This window comes from Python bivittatus, unplaced genomic scaffold (genome assembly GCF_059951505.1).
Source record: "Python bivittatus isolate LINGU-HERP-01145 unplaced genomic scaffold, Pbiv_v1 ctg000970_np1212, whole genome shotgun sequence".
Taxonomy (NCBI): domain Eukaryota; kingdom Metazoa; phylum Chordata; class Lepidosauria; order Squamata; family Pythonidae; genus Python; species Python bivittatus.
In genome coordinates this window covers 2,900,881-2,919,017 of record NW_028277121.1, presented here as the reverse complement: position 1 = coordinate 2,919,017, position 18,137 = coordinate 2,900,881, and the positions used below count along the sequence as shown (strand labels likewise).

The following is an 18,137-nucleotide window of genomic DNA, read 5'->3' as shown; positions in this document are numbered from 1 at the left end:
ATTTATTGCCAGAATAGCAGCAGGTAAAAATACTGTCTTTATTTCAAACCCTCCGATTTCCATTGCCTGTTTCTTTATTGGGAAAGAAATATTCATTCATTTATGCATAATTATAAAAAGAACCAGGATCAGACCAGCTATACAGGAACCAAAAGCACACTTTAGGTTTAGATCAGTGTTTTTCAAATTTTGTGTATCTTGGACCACTAAATGTTCATTCAGAAAATGGAATAACCGATTAAACTCCTTCGCTGTGTTTTCATTTAGACCATGGAAATTCATATTTTTTGGTGAATAAGATAAAGATCATAGTTGCATAAGCTTTCCCACCCCTCCATTTTAAAATATTATTTCAAACTAAGTGTTGTAAACCTCACCCCAGTTAATTCAAAAGTAATTATATCCATTTCAGCAATGTATAATTTGAGACATAAATCTGGAGCTTTATGACATCAAAAAATCTGATTGGTGACAAATGCTGTTAGATAGGGGCTGAGATGTCAGTTGGAGGAGATGGGGCTGAGGACATGGCCAGCTGATTGTTGATACGTTGGTAGACCTCTGCAGACCACGCTTTGAGATTCATTGCTTAAACGTATCAAATGTGAAACATGGTTTTAATGTCTCTCAGTAAGACATTTTGTATTATAAGTACAATATAAACCAAATCAATTCATTAATAAAAATTCAGGAAATGTTCAGTGGGTACAAATTAATATAAGCATTAGACTTTATCAATTAAAACAAAACCATTCATTCTTCAAAATAATAAATTAATAACTGCTGTCATAAATTCATAATTAAAACCCCCATCATGAGTTTTGAGACAAGGGAAGCATTCTGATCCATCACAACAATTTTTCTACAGAATGTGCAGTCATTAATTGCCTCTCTTGGGTTCCTGTAGCAGAGTAATTAGTTCAAAGTTCAGTAAATAACTCTTGTAGGTAATATTTGAAGTTCTGCAGATAGTGTGGAAAAAAGATGGGAAATAATCATATTGGAGAATCACCAATATCAGCTTTTTCATGAGACGTATTGTTTAATCTGTCAATCATATCACCAACTAAAATGGTCTGAGGACCTCCTTGGGCATAGATTTCAGCTTTTCCATCAGCCTAGTCAACATGGCCAAAGGGAGCTGACATCCAATACAATCAAGGCCATCAAGATAAGGAAATTGAACTAACAATCCTTGATTATATGCAACTATATTTATGTATATTCATCTTTGTTTTTATTACTCTTGGCTGATATTAGAATAGGAGTTCTCCATTTTTTGTATGTTATTCTAGAAAAGCATAATGTACACCATTTGTGGCCCCTCCTCTACTTACAAATAAGAAAGACTGAAGGAAATACATACAGTGGGGCAAAAAAGTATTTAGTCAGCCACCAATTGTGCAAGTTCTCCCACTTAAAAAGATGAGAGAGGCTGATTTTAAATTCTTTAAAAATCAGACAATGTGATTTTCTGGATTTTTCCCCCCATTTTGTCTCTCATAGTTGAGGTATACCTATGATGAAAATTACAGGCCTCTCTCATCTTTTTAAGTGGGAGAACTTGCACAACTGGTGGCTGACTAAATACTTTTTTGCCCCACTGTACGCTGTAGAAAGTCTACATGAACCTGTAAAAGGAATACTTGAGGAGGGGAAAGTCTGAAGATAAAGACAAACATTTCATGCTTATTAATTATTCCAACACCTTCAGATCTTTGCTGCTGAGGTTAATTAGTAAATTTAAAAGTTACTTTAGTGAAACAATTGCGTTTGCATCTTTCACTGAAGGGCAGTTCATATTTTTATATTGCCAGTGTTACTTTTAATAAGTGAAATCAGTTCTAAGAGAATAATCAAAACATTGCCATGACCTAACATTAAGTACCTATTTATGAATTAAGATATACTGATAACACAGTATCCAATCCTTATACGCTGTTCCTGGGTTCCTAACAGTGAACTTCTTTTCTCTCAGTGTTGTCCAAACTTGGCCACTTTAAGATGAGTGGACTTCAACTCCCAGAATTCCCCAGCCAGCCATGCTGGCTGGGGAATTCTGGGAGTTGAAGTCCACTCATCTTAAAGTGGCCAAGTCTGGACAACACTGCCCTAACTGAACCTTTTGATAAGCTTTTCTGAAGATGTTGTTAGTGCTAGAAATTCTGTCGACCCTGATCTGTGGTTTTGCTCATGTTGACCTGTAATGACCGGAAATTCTGTAAGTAATGGTTATGAGAAGACAAGTGTGAGCAACCAGTTCAGCTAAAATGACCTGGGTACAGAATTAAACTTGCCACGGCAGTTTGCATCTCTTATCTTATTTTGTATCCTCCGTAGCAGTAGAAATTTTTGGATTGTAGTCTCAGGGATTCTATTTTCAACAATCTCATTGAACACAAAAGAACAATTCTGAACAAACACCACAGGATTGTATTGTTTACATATCATGAAAACTATAAGTCTATAGTGTTTCAGATGAAATGTGGTATTTATCAGATGGTGGAATGCCAACAATGAAGTAACCTTTTGAACCTTTTGGGAGACAGACAATATAGGAAGCTACGTTATGCTGTGTGAGGCTATTTATAAAATTCACTAGTGTTTTCCCTGATTTGTAGGAACCCTTCTGAATCTCAAGCAGGCAGAGATCTGTCTTATCTATTTCTCTCAAAGGCCAGGTGTCAAGGCTGGTGCAAGGCTGAAACCCAGCTGAACAAATCTCTGAGAAAGCAACTTCCCCACCCTCACTCGGACAGGTTTCGGTAATGCACACCACTTGTTTGCCCACTGAGATCATGAATGGACCTGGGCTTGTTGCAGAGAGACCTGCTGTTAGCCAGCCACAACTTGAGGCCATGTGCCTCGACAGTCTGACCACCAAATCTCCAAGATGAAGTTGCCATATTGGAAAAGGAGATCACCAGTACATTAGAGATCTCCCTTCCCCTGGAACAGCCAACTTGGCACCCTGCCCCCATATTTCCATCAGCCCAATATGACTGGAATAAAATTAGATTTTATTATCAAAAAAGAAGATTGGTAACAAGTTAACGTAGTACCTTTTGCCGGAGTAGCAATTTAGGTTAATTAGAATAAACCTGTAGTAGAATAAAAATATTATGGAAGACTGTTGCCCTCTTGAGGAGGGACGGGATGGTGGGGTTGCCAGGAAAGATATACAATTTTTCTGTACTTTATGCACTTGCTTGTTTTTCCCTGTATTAGTTACATATTCCTAAGGAACTGATGTAAGGGGATAGTAAAAGCCAACAAAGATACGGGTTTCATGGCAAACTGTGAGTTCAGTGTCCACGGGCCTGAGGAAGTTTGAGTGTCTTCCAAAGGGGGGAACAAGAGGATTTTTCTTTGAATTTCATCGTAGGCCAAGTTTGGCAGATGCTCACCATGGAAAAGGGATGGCTGAAGTCTATCTATTTTGGGGTATCTTAGCAACTGAAGGATCATCAGGTTACCATTTCATTTCATTTCTTTCTCTTCCTCTTTCCATTTTTAATCATCTTTTTGTAACACCTGAGTTCTGCTTCTTGATATAATCAGTGCTCTTAACAATTCATTACAGTATAGCAACTGTACCTTGCCTTCAGTGGGTTCACTACCTGAGCAAATCCTGAATTTGTCTCAATGCTGTTGGCAGTACAGCTTCTCAAATGTATGGAATAGTCTCTAATCTCAAAAAGACATAAAAACACTACATATAAATCAGAAATCCACTGATAATGTGTGGGGAGAAAAATCAAATAAATGGCTGAATTATGTTGCTGCTTTTAACTTAAACTACGGGTAAAAAGTATGGTATATACTACTTTTTGCTTGTACAGTATATACTACACAGAGTAACTTCTGCTGAATATACAGTATATGTGACAGCAACATCAGTTTTCATGTGCTGAAAAACGTAGGCATTGAATCAAAGTTGTATCAAGTTATTCCTTCAAGTTACGGGAGTGATTTACTGAACATGACTGAACAACTGAACAACTGAACAACAGTTCCAATTTTACTTCTTCCTTCTAGTTGTCTACACTGAAAGTGTTTTTTCTTGAAAAATAATTCAGCGGTGATTAATGAAATTGAATCATTAAATATTCTTCCATATCAAAAATTCCTTATTCAGGAATCCAGCCTTTCAGGAAGAACAGTAGCCTTGGTCATTTTTAATCAAGCTAGTGTTCTCAGTCAGTTTTTCAGGTAGCTATGTTGGAGGAGGAATGGATTATGTTTTATGAGTTGTGGTTGATGATGATGATGTTTTTATATATCTGTATACCACTTCTCATACATATTTCAAAGTGGTTTACAATCGATTAAAATACAAAATACAAATGGAAAATTAAAATTGTCCTACAAATAGCCTACTCAGTATAAAAGGACGGGCATATGGAAAATGAAATGAAATTAAAACCATCTTGCAGAGGAAGGTCTGTTTGAAGAAGCAGGTCTTAAACTGGCATATTTTATGAATTTCAGTTGAGGGAAGCACAGTCTAGGATTGTCAGCAGTTTGAGGTAGGCCAGGTCATGAAACAGATACCACAAGCATTACTAGAACTCTACTGTTGTAGGGTATAATGACAGAATCTTGAAAGCCAGAGGTTTCCTTCTGCCCTCTTTTATGTGAAAGAGAATCAAGATGGGGTTATCTTGAGTTTCATGCTCACCCCTTCTTCTTTCCCAGGGCTAAGCTGAAATTTTTGTTACAGCTGTTGCATACTTTCTTCAAGATTGTCTCCATATTCCTTTACAAGGATGAAGGGATTGATGGCACTCTGGGGTTCTTGGCATACACACAAGGAGTGTGTCAAGCTGTTGTAGCAATCAACTAGTTTGTAGTGGTGAAGGCAATACTTATCTTTCACCATTATTCACATTCAGTAGGTGTATTGTGATCATTCAGTGCTAAGCATTTCTTAGTGTGTTTGGTTTTGTGTAGATTTGTATGCTACCTCCTAAGATTCAAGTATATTTTGTTCAATGCACCAGTGTTAGAATAGTAGCAAATATATTAATTCAGTAGCAAATATATTAATCATATCGTGAATATATTTCAGTCATGTTAATTACCCCTGATGCAATTGTCAAGAATGAATCATCTAAAGTACGTATATCTCTTGGGTTTCAAAATATTCATAGCAGCTTTGTGGTTCTATTAAGTACTCTGCAATATATTTTACTCTTCAGAGGCATCTTTTGTAGAGACAGATGAAATGCCAGGAAGCAAAATTGTGCCAGAATTTCACTAGTATGGAAAGAGCTTTTCAAATAGTTTAATATAACTCTGACCAGGTTGCAAAACATTGTTAAGACAATGAAACAATATTGATGAATAGTAGAGTATATTGGATTTAGGGGGTATAAAATGTATACATATTTTAAAACATGTATAATTCAAATTCAGAAATACATCTTAAATTTCCATGAAGCTTTTAAGTTATTTTAAAAACTATAATTTCAATATAAATATAAATTATTTATAAATTATACATATCCATTAAAGCACTGTTGAGACTAGGGTAGCTTTCAAAATTCAGTGTGTCTGTGTTGTATGTTCTGCAGGTTTAAATTAATATATATATATATATATATATATATATATATATATAGTGATTTTTAATAGCATTTAGCCATTATGATAAAGGGCAACAACTAGCCAATTTAACTGATAAAAAAAAAAAATCTAAGCAGGGCCAGTCATGGTTAGTATTTGTATGGGAGACTTCTACAAAACCCTAGGGCTATATGTATACAGCTTCAGTAGTTCTGGTTTGTGTGTGAGGTATAATTTCAGCTTTGGTTGGCTTTGAAATGTGATGTTTTAGCTTCTGAATACTTGATACTATTTAGAGAAGAAGTTTGCCATTAAGATGGATATTTAATACAATAATGAGAACTGAATAAATGGCATAATATTTGTGTTATGGGAAAGGGGAATCTCAATGACAGAAAATATAAGATTGACTGAAACCTCAAAGTTCCAAAAAAGACATATCTGTTGCAAGAAGATCCATGATCCATTTGATCATAATGGTTCTTACCTCCACCTTTTCTACTTACTAAGGAAATTTGAGGAGTCAGGTCAAACAATAGCAGGCTTTGCCACTACTGTTCCTGAATTAACTGAAAACTATTATCTTTGTCAATATATATAGAGAGAATTTAAGCGCTGCCATATAGGCCTTGGTCACAGTGACTCATGCCTTAGTCACCTCCCATTTGGATTATTGTAATGTGCTTGAAGAACCTTTGGAAGCTGCAGCTGGTCCAGAATGCAGCAGCGGGGGCACTCTTGCTGGGCCCATGTAACACCGCTGGTTCTCAAGCTACACTGACTCCCAGTAGGCTTCTGGGGCAATTCAAGGTCCTGGTCATGACCTATAAAGCCATGCATAGCATAGGGCCAAGTTGTTGGTGGGACCACCTTTCTCCCCTTGTTTATGCTTGACCCACCATATCTAGCAGAGAAGGCATGCTCTGGTTCCCCTCTATTAAACCGTGTCATCTTGTTAGACCCAGGAGTCCTGCCTTCTCTGTGCAGCGCCTGCCTTGTGGAACAGTGTCCCCTCCCCACCCCAGAGATCTGGATGGCCCCAACTCTATTGGCCTTTTGTAAGGCTCTGAAGACCTGGCTGTTCCCCAGGCGTTCAGGCCGAGAGGTTAGGCTAGCTCTGTTACTGTTGTTGATGTCTTATTATGACTGGAAGTTGTTGTTTACCTGGGGCTCCATGGGTTACTCTTTTAATCACCGGGTTTTGATCTTTGTACGCTGCTTACAGTCACTGTTGTGAGATGGGCGGTCATATAAATTATTTAAATAATACATTAATTTTTAAAAATAAAAGTCTGAAATCCTTGCTCTGCCTATGGGCAATCAGTTGTGTTAGTAGCTTCATTCTGGTCTGCAGTAACATTTCTGTCTAGCTGAATCATGTCTGAGGGTCTTCTGCCAAATCTAGTCAAGTTTTGAATTATGGCTTTGTGGCTGAACAAACTATCTTATTCTGGTCCAAAAATTTTCCTACTCAATGGCAAAAAACAGAATTAGCCTTCCTGAAGGAATTTATCAATGAAAATTTGCAGAAGGGCTTTATCTATGTTCTCTTCCCCTGCCCACCATTTTTGTTATAAAGAATGGCTCTTTACATGTATTCTATGATTACCAGCTCCAGGGACCGTGTCTTCTTCTCCTCATTTCTGAACAGTTAGAATGGTTGTAGAGAGCTTATGTTTTTACCAAATTGGACTTCAGAAAGGCTTACGTTATGATATGTATGAAAGAGGGTCATTCATATTTAATTGCATTTGATTCTCATTATGGGAGATTTGTTTATAGGGTAAATTTGCACAAAATTTGAGTTGCTGCTGATTCCTGGTTCCAGATTTCAGGATTTAGGTGATATGTCTGTCTGAATAGGTCTGTATTTTCTTTTAAGGGATAGCTTTGCAAATCATCATCATCGTCATCACAAAATTCAAGATCTGGAAATAGAAGTAGAACGACTATGGAAAAAGGAAGCAAAGATAGTACCAATAGTAATAGGTGCCTTGGGTGCAATCCCAAAACATCTGGAGCACCCCTTGAAGACCATTGGCATTGACAAAATCACCATTAGTCAATTGCAAAAGTCAATTGCAAAAATTTGGAACAGCTCACATCCTGCGATGATATCTTTAATACCGTCAAGCAACAACATCTGCCTATCCTAGGTCCTTGGGAAGGACTTGATTGGTGGATAAAAATGCTAAATCCAATCTAAACAGCTGGCTGACTGTATGACCAACAATAATAAATTAAATGCGTATGCCACCCGACTCTCAACAGCTCTGGGCGGCTCACAACCATCAAAGAAATTACAATGAAACCAATAAAACATTAAAAAATATAAAATAAAGATAAAAGATGGCAAGCACAATGAAGTGAGGGGCCTTACTTTCCCTCGCCAAAGGCCCGGGTGAAGAGCCAGGTCTTCACGGCTCTTCTAAACAACAGCAGAGTGGGGGCCATCCGGATCTCGGGGGAACCTTGTTCTAGAAGGCAGATGCTGCTACAGATAGATCCATTGATACACATTGATGCTAGACTGACAGATGTTCTTCATGGCAAGAGAGCTTTGGGTCAACCTTGGCTGATAAATCATTTGCACTTTTATGCATGGAGTTTAAATGGCCTCAGCTCAGGTGACCTACTAAACCATCTCTTCCCTTACAGTCTGCACCCCCCCCCCCCCCATTCTCAAGTCTTCAGTGGGAGACCATCTGCAGATTCCATCAGGGGAAATCTCGTAGACTTCCTTGAACAAATTATTCTTATCCAATGTATGCTATGACGTTATTTAGTTAGATGGTCATGGAGTAGGGAAGAGCAATAAATGATACCTGTTGTGGGGTAGAGGAGAAAACAGTATCCATGTTACCTCCATCTGCAGTCTGCACTTTTCCCCTTTGCTGTTTACCAGCATATCTTGATCTTCTTTCTCTTTCTCTTATATCCTCTGCATGCGTTATTTCTGTCATGTTAGCTTATTCTCAACTCCAGTTCCTTGTCACTATCTGATACTCGTCAACAGTGAAATGAAACTGAACTATTTCAAGGGTGTCAAGTCTTAATTTGCGTTGGTCAGAGTTTATATTCAGAAGGCGCATACTTGGATTGCCTCAGCTATGACAGTTGAATGGGCATTTCTGTTAGTAGTGTTTGTAAGCTGCACATACCCATGTAAAAATCCTTCCTCCTGGATGCCATGGTGGTTTTTGAACTTTGAAGAATAGTTTATGGTAGGCATGTCATCATTTGAAGTCACCTAGTGATGGAAATGCAAGTGCTTGCTAGCAGGGTGATTTCAGGACATTATTTATTTTTTTAAGCATAATGTAAACATAATGTCCTAATGGTTCCAATTTATTGGCTCTCTCCTGGTCATATCATATAACTCTTAAATATATCAGAGATGCTGTAATTCAATTTAATTTTTTAAAACATTTAACCATGCACATTGGCACACTGTAGGCCACACCGTGCCATCAAATCAACCCTACTAAACTAAGCTTTCTACCATGTCACTTTCTTTGGCTCATAACACTTGCTTACACGGCTGGATTGGAGGTGAAAGTGAGTGATGGAAAGCTCCGGTGGCTTTTGAACTCTAATGTGGTGAAGCCGCGTCTCTAGCTCCATTGATCTGCACAATGATTTTAGTGTCACTCAGCTCCTCCAAAAAGCATCCTGGCATGATAAACAGCCTTATTCCAGCTTTTCTCTATGTGCTGCTTCTCCCTTTCTGTGCACTGCAGTATTAATTTGCTCCCCACTAGCCTCCTCTGTTCCTAGCTGGGCCACTTGCCACATCATTTTATACCATTAGGCAATTAGGAAGAGCCAATCCTCTAGGCTTCCCATATATATTTCTTTCTTCCAGCTGATCTGATCAAGACTGGAAGTGAAACAATACAGCTGCTACAACCTCCTCCTCCTCTTCTTCTTCCTCCTCTGCTTCTAATGAGGCTGTTTGCTTGCAACTGTGAGAAACTGAGCAGCAATGGAGTGATCTGCAGTTGTACAAAAAGATCACTCCTTGCTTTATACTCCTGTATTTCTTAAAGTGTATCTTCCAGCATGTTAGTGTTCTACAAACAACTAACTTACTGTTGGGCAATATTTGAATCCATGGTGTGGCTACCTTCTGGGTAGCTGTGCAGGCTCAGAAAAATGGGCACCCTGTCACTACTTCCTTAATGCCTCCTTAACTTAAATGCTATAGCTCTTTTCCTAAGCTTTTATGGTTACCCATAGCATGCCTAAGAAAAGGAACGGTTTCTTTAAGGAGCAGCTGACAAGTAGAGAGAGAGGCCTATATCAGGTCTGAAGGACACTTGACCATTTTGAGTCCAAATATTATAAACTTCTGAAACAGTTTTGCTGAGCTGATCCTGTGCTGCTGCTGAACACCTCTGCCCATGTAGAGTTGTACACCTTCTTCAGGGATGACTTAATGCATCGCTGTGGCCATTTCTGTGCTGTTTCACATGGATTATTATGACTCCTACCTTGACTCTGCAAGGCGCAGCAGCAGCAGCCCAGTTCCTCAGTGCTACGTGTCCAACCGCATGGTTGCAATGGGAGCCTCATCTGCACCTGTGCAGATTTTTTTGCTGGAGGTGCCACAAAGTGTAAGATGAGGGTGCTGAATCACTCCAACAAAGATGTGTGCAGCCCTGTTGTGAAACAGCTGCAGCTGTATTAGATTGAAGGACAGAACATCTGTGTGGAAGTTGCGGTCACAGCCAGCAGAATATACACGCATCTACAGGCAACCACCAGTGGCCGGTACAGTTAGATCTATGGCCAAGACTGTGATTGATGGCTCCACGTTCAATCCATATAGCAGGCTCGTATCTTCCACCCCAGAGGCACATCCTGAAGTGACAGCCTTCAGACTAGATACCACTTCCACTCTGCACGGCTGATCTTCAGGGCAGAAACAGGATCAGCAATTCCACATCTGAAGACTAAGTGCTGCGCTCAAGATAGAACTTTGTTCAGGCCAGATGCTCAGTAAAGTCTATTTGGTTCTCCTATACCTGTTACTATTACTCTTGCTGCTGGTGGTCCTTTGATAACTGGAAGTTGTGGTGCAGCAGGAATCCAGAGACCTCAGCTGTCCTCCATTAAGATACACGCACCTATTTCAAAATCCACTGAATCCTTCAGCAACTCTTTCTTTAATTAATCTCACTCCAGTCATAGATGCAATATTTATTTATTTAAAATATTTATATATCACTTGCTTCTCACTGGAAAAAAAAAAGGAAATGGTCTAACGTAAAGTCCAGACAATTAAAAGTTGGTCAAAGCAATGGATAAAAACATAAATTAAAACACTGCATGAAATTATATTTGTGTCTTCAAGTCAGTTTTTGACTCCTGGATTAGTCCCTGCAGTTTTCTTGGCATGCTTCTGTTACACACGCTGCTCCCAGGTTCGGCTTATGGCCGCTCACTCGCACACTCACAGCCTGTTGAGGCACACGGATCTTGTCAGCCCCCCTTGCTTTCTACCTGGGTTTTCCAGATAGGTGTGGCCGGAGCAGACAGACACACAGCCCTGGTCAACAGCCGGGAAATAATTAGGGATACACACAAATCACTTCCAACTGAACACTGAGGCACAAGAGGTTCTTTGTAATACACGGAGACCCAGTGAATTTAAAGTAACAGCAAAATTTTACTGGCTGCAAGGTACATTTGCTCTTCCTCATACACACACACGCACTTACCCACGTCCTTCCCAACTAGGCTGCCAGGCACTAGCTAGAGGGACGACCCAGACGACAGAGTGGGCGGGCTTTGGGACCCCTTCTATCCCCAAAAGTCCTTGCTGGGTTGATTTACAAGTTGATGGGATTGGGGTGAGGGCTTCCATGTGTTCAGGCCCAACTTCCTCTTTCTGGTTCAGGTCCTTTGTTTTTTCCTTAAGACTTGCTTCCTTCTTATCTACCTCCCTCATCAAGGGATCTCATAGACAAGATTCCTGGCTTTTGTCCTCTCTGCTTACCTGCCTGCTTCATCTTTAGGTTATGGCAGCTTCAGCCTAGTCTCACACTTCCTAGGGCTGAGAGAGGGACCGGCCCACGGTCACCCAGTGGCTTCACGCCTAAGGTGGGACTAGAAGTCACGATCTCCTGGTTTCTAGCCTGATGCTTTAACAACTGCACCAAACTGGCTCTTTGGTATATTTGGTATATATAATATGATATATACCAAATACATAATAACAGGAGTAAAATAACCAATAAAATAATAGCAGGATGTTACAGCAGCAATAAAAACTACCAATCAGAACAGAATTAATGTACTGTTGAAAGGCCTGGGAGAATAAATATGTCTTTGACAGGCACCAAACAGATAATAAGGACCGTGCTAGGTGTACCTTACCTGGGTTGTTACAAAATCAGTGCTACCCAATCCTCACACTTCCATCTTAGTGTGCAAATGGAAGCATATAGGAAGAGGGGTTCCTCCAGATCCTGCAGTCCCAACCCATGAGCGTATTATAGGATAAAACTAGAAGCTTAAATTAGGATATGCCATCATCTGCAAGATCATTTATTTCATTTAGATTTGTAAATGATTTGTTCATATTTACCATGAAATTTAAAGCTATTACCTGATTATATAATAATAGAGTATTAAAATATATTAAGTGTCGGGGAAAATAATGGCATTATTAAAATATGTTTCATTTTTACACTGGTTTTTATTTTTTGAGGGAAACAGTTAATAGGTGCTCCTATCCATCTGCATACTTCTTAGCATACTTTTAATATTCCAGGCACCAAACAACATATCTTTTCTGTCTGTCATTCTATTGATATACTGTCTGGTGCTCCATTACCGTGAAGATTTCAAAGAAGAATGGTGTGGAGAGCCAGTTTGGTCTCGTGGTAAAGGCCCCAGGCTAGAAAGCAGGAGACGGCGAGTTCTAGTCCCGCCTTAGGTATGAAAGCGGCCGGGTGGCTTTGGGCCAGTCCCTCTTTCTCAGCCCAACCCACCTCACAGGGTTGTTGTTGTGGGGAAAATAGGTGGAGGAAGGAGCATGAGGCATGTTCGCCACCTTGAGTGATTCGTAAATAATAATAAAAGGTTAATAAAAATCTAAATAATAATAAAATCTAAAAAAAAAATTCAAACTAATATAGCCCTATTACATGGCATGTACAGAAACACAAACAGATAGAGATATAAATTGAGAGGCAGGTGAAGGAAAAGGAGAACAAGAGAGAAATAGCAGTATTGGGATCTCTATGGCACCCTCTGAATCCAATTCCCCCTCAGTTCTAGCAGGATTGTTCATTCTTGATCTTTCAAGGATGCTTAAAAATGTCACCACAGTTACTGTAAAGTTTCATGTCTAAACACCCTATCTGTGTAGCGACTGGGCTGTGCTGCACGGCAGGGACTTTACCTCTTGAGGGAGTGACGTTGGGGTTGCCCTCTGTGCTTGGGAAAAGTCGCTGCGGCCAGGCAGAAGCGCTGCTCTCCCCATTTCCCTCATCCATTAACTCCACCTTTACTCACAAGCATCTGAGCCACCTGTGATAACCGAGCCATGCCTGGCATTCTCGAGGACCTGCCGACGCCCAGGAGGCAGCCTCGCCCGCCCAGGCCCTTCGCTTGGAAAAGCGAACGCTGAGACAGAGCGGGAGGGATGTGTGTAGGGGAAACGCGGTAAGCAAATGGCAGGCAGACAGGGAAGCAGAGGCGACGTCTGGAGCTGTTACAAGCAGGCACGAGGACTGCCATTCAACTGCCAGGACCACAAGTTATGGTGAGCAGCATATCTTGGTGGGAGCCCTGCCGGGAGCTCGGGAGCAGCTAGGAGAGGAACAACCACCCTGAGACAGCACCTCATCCCAAGTAGTGCCAGGACATTTGGAAGGAGGCAAAAGGTGTCTGCCATTTTACAGACTCATAGACTTTTGCTTCAACTAAGTATCAAAAGACTGAATATTAAAGACCTATGGACATGGCAGCATCACCTTGCAAGTCCTAGAAGGGTGGAGAGCAATAGTCTGTGGTTGGGGAAGGTGTGTGCTGTAATAAAGCATTGGGTACAGATTGTTTGTGGTGTGTGTGCCAGTCCTTGGAAAGCACCGAACCCTCACACACCTGTGTCACAGAACAGGGCACATCGTTTCTCCAACTCAAAGCAAATCTAATTAAAGCAAATTCAGTTAAAATTCAGTGCAGATGATATGATTACTCTGATTACTCATGCTTAAACTGTCTCCTCTTTATCTTCATTTTGACTGGGCTATCTACACCCTCCCCCCCCCCCCAAAAAAAAGAATATTGAAGTTGATGATTAAAATAATTGAAGCAGGCTATTGTCCTGACTGAAAAAGAGTTTTTAATCTCTCAAAATTTCAAGACTCAAGGTCCTCTCGTTGTTTATTACAGATTTAGGATAAGAAAAGAAACCATTTGTTCACTTAGCATTCATGGTTGTGAGAATCACCGTGTGATGTCAGGATAACTTCTACTTGCATAGAATTTTGAAAGAATTAGATTTATTCCCTTGGATTTGTCTATCAGTGAACATAAGATTAAGCATTAATGTTCATCAACAGGTTCTCATCTTGGATGAAGGTAGTCTTTTAAGCCCCTAGCTCTAATCACCTGAGTTATGATTCACTTTCTGATGAACATGACTATTATTTATTAAGCAGCGGTATCTGGCAGAACCCGGAAGTGGGCCTTTTCTCTTGCAGCATCTTCCCAGAGATTCTTTCAGACCTCACCTTACCTGCCTTCAAGCCAGCTGCAGAAACATGGCTTGTCCCTCAGGCCTTGAGTTCGGGTGTCTGGTGGGCCCCTTTAGGTTGGGTGTGATTTCAGGGTGATTGTGGCGTGTATGTGTATTCACGCATATATCTGTGTGTGCGATTAATTTTGTGGAGCTCCTCAGAGTCATTTCTGGGGTTAGGTGGCCTAGAAATTGGATGGCTGGATGGATAAATACAAACATATATGTGCTTGCCTTGATTTTAGCATCTTTATGAAATTGATATACTCAGTCTCCTACTGATCCTGTGGCAGGGTGCTCCTTGATGCTGCTCTGTGACCTTGTCTGCTCTGCATTTATTGTGATGTGCTGTTGGCCTCTTTTCCTTTTGGCTCTCATTCCTTGTTTTCTGTCCTGTGCTGTCCTACAAAAGGTTGTGGCCTGTTGTTTAGGGTTCTGTAGGCGGTTGGTGTTCCTTTGCCCCTTGTGGCCTGAGGGTTAAGATACTCGTTGATCATGAGGCCAGTGAGTACCTCATGATCACTGACCACATATCCTTGTGAAGAAAAGCTCACATCCTGAGTACGTTTTGGTTGTGCATTTGAGGTTTTAATTCTACAAGGACTTTACCAAATCTGCACACTATCCTAATTATTATGACCAATGATCCAAATTAAAAGTAAAAACATTAGAACATATAAAAGTGTAACAATCAGGGGCCCAGTATTTCATGGTGTATTTTGATTAGCAACACAGAATTTAGCCACAGTACTGGTAATGCTGGTGTTTTATCTTGATATAATCAGAATCTGTTTGCCCTGGGTACTGTCATGAAAGAGGTAAAAGACCATAATTCTTCACGTCTCTGTAGAAATCACAGTGCAGCAAGGCACGGACAATGGTTTCCATCTCTCCATATGGATAAAGGTGACTTTGGAGTATTTGCCCAGTAGGAGTGCAGATGGTAACACGTTGTGTCATGCCCAAAACAAGTCCTTCCTCAACCCAGGAAAGGTGACAAATGTTACATATTGGGTCGCCTTGAAACTCACGTTCTGCTTTTATGGGGCATGCTATTTACCTCCAGTTGGTACTCCATACCATCTATCCTTTGAAAGAATATGCGTCTGAGCTTTTTGTAGCCCAGGATAACAAGGAACCCAGCTGAGCATCTATGAAATGTAAGGTTAGATGCTAAAACATCACTCCAGCTTGAAGATTATCCCTCTGTCAATGCAAGGAGCAGTAGGCCAGTGGAGAGGAATTAGATCTTTAGCCGATAATTGACCATCAGCCTCCAGGCTATAACCACACACACACGCACAACCATGCTGGCTGGGGAACTCTGGGAATTGAAGTTTACACATCTTAAAGTTGCTGAGGTTGAGAAACAGTGGAATAAACATAGACAATGATGATATAATCATGTCCTCCTTATGAACTTCTAGGGGATACATCCACTTGATGTTGGAGAACTGGATAAGTTGGAGTTTTGCCCTGACCCAGAAAGGTGGTTACTGCATTTGTGTTCTCAGCTTATCCTTTAAAGGGCCATGGCACACGTCATGAAACATGCCAATAGATAAGAAGAAAAACAAGTTATGGTGTGGCTGTGAATACCAATTTATGCAGAATAGTTCATTATGAAAAGAAATATAAGAAAGACATAATTCAAATTATACCTTGTTATTTCCCTTCTGCCCAAATAGCTTTCTCAAACCAAATAATTCTAATGTTTTGCTGGTTTTGATTAATTACTCTATGTGCCACCAGAGAGAGAGATTTTTCTCCAGGAGATGTTTTGCTGAAGTTCAGTTCTATCACGTCCAGTAAGCCTCACCAAATTTAATGGTATTTGTTGGGGGTTGGGTGGGTTATTTATTTAAATTACTTAAAATATTTTTATACTGCCCATCTTAAAAAAAATAATGTCAGGAAGCTAAATGTATAATATAGAACAGGGTTCCTCAACCTTGGCAACTTTAAGACGGGTGGACTTCAACCCGTCCAAGGCTGGCTGGGGAATTCTGGGAGTTGAAGTCCACCCGTCTTAAAGTTGCCAAGGTTGAGGAACCCTGATATAGAAGACTGGATTTGGGATAATTACTAAGTATTCCAATTATTAATTTTTTATAAGATTTCCCCACCAAATAGTTTATAACAAAAAACAATAACGTGTTTTATTAATTGCAGTGTTTTCTAGAGGCTTGACCATTTCCTTTGGTGTCTGTGATATGGAAAATATACAATGGGCCATTTGGGGATGTACCATGAGAAAGACATATAAAGTGGAACAATAAATCAAGAAACAATAAGAATTTTGTTTCTGAAGGGCCTACTTTGTTTCTTGGGCTCCATTTTATTTTCCTATGATCTTTTGTCTCCCTTTCAGTCCTTTGTACTTGACTTTAAAAGTAAGTGTTTAATTTCCATTGTTCCAGATAACAAATTTATACTAATCCTTTGAAAGCTCAGAAGTTAGATATCCAAAACTATTGCATGAAATCTTCTGATTTATAAGCTATTTTTGTCTGTTCTCTTAAGGTTTTCTGTAGTTTCACACTTGGAGTTAAGATGTGTAGAATAAGGGGTGAGATGGTCTTGCTATTCACCGTTCATTTCACCTGTACAAATTATACTCCTTGCAAGTTTTACAGAAATTTAACCGGTTCTTCCCTTATAGTAATTATGTATTACTATATAATGTGGTCCTCAGTGGTGACAAGGGACTCAAAACTGTATTGAAAAGGAGAAACAAAGAAAATTCATTATCCCTATTCGTTAAAGGAAATGTAGTGCTGTTTGTTAACGAAAATACATTGTAGGATTTCTCTCGGAATGTAAGTCAGTAGCCTCCCAAGGAGAAAACACATATCCTCACAGTTTTATCTTCTTTTCTTTTTTATTCTAGACAGTACAACTGAAGTTTTTACAAACATCTACGTGACCAGTTTTGGACCAGTTTCAGATACAGACATGGTAAGTTTGGCAACTGAAATAACCTCTGATTTAGAATACGTTGTAGATATTTCTTTCAGATATTTGTCTTTCGGCCAGTGGTCTTTCGGGGTTTTTGTGATTTAACACGTGGGTCAGGTCCACATGCAGAGACCTATTTGAAGCCTTCTAAAGCCTACAGAATTATTTGGAAGGATCCCTGACCCCCACCCAACCAGCATGGCTCCCATTGAGCCCCCTGTCTGCTTGATCACCCCAGTGTTAGTGTGTTCATCACAAGTTCTTCCAGCCTCTCCCAGCAAGATTTGGCCATTCCATGCATTCTTTTCACGAGGGAATGGTGAGGGTCCTCACCTGCATGTGAAGTAAAGGGGGGAAAACTGACAGTAAACCTTCTCAGCAGCTGCCCCACGCTCTGAAACACCAAGAGTGTTGCAATCATTCTAACTTACAAGCTATTCTTTAGCAGAAATTTTTAAGGCAACAAATTCTGAAATTATTGCAGTATTCCTACCTTCATCTAAATCCTTTACCATGGCAGTTCCATCATCTCTTTGAGAGATCAGTTAAATTCTCCATCTCCCACAGAAGGTCCTCAAGTCTCTGCTATGCTATTTTTGATACTGAGGAAATCATCCACTAAAGGTTCAAAGACTTCTAAGAGGTCTATCCTCCCACTTCCAAACAAGGCAAAAAGGAAGAGGGATAAACGGTTTAGTGACTCCCTGTATCCCATTCCAGCAGCATCAACTTTCTCTACAGTAACCTTTCCCAACTCTTCTACTGCAGTTCCACTGTTGATAGACTCTATTGTCCAGTCTTTACTGGTTCCTCTTCAAGCACAGGAGTCAGTGTTGGAAGAGGAGATTCAAGAGAGATT

General features: G+C 40.0%; 1 protein-coding gene across 1 annotated transcript in view; it reads left to right on the top strand.

The window, feature by feature from the left end:
• The window catches only part of GABRA2 (gamma-aminobutyric acid type A receptor subunit alpha2), an 87,937-nt gene that overhangs the window by 24,101 nt on the left and 45,699 nt on the right, over window positions 1–18,137 (top strand). The window contains exon 3 of the mRNA XM_007423344.3: window positions 17,211–17,278. Coding sequence (XP_007423406.3) covers window positions 17,211–17,278 — 68 coding nt within the window. The remainder of the gene's footprint in view (window positions 1–17,210; window positions 17,279–18,137) is intronic.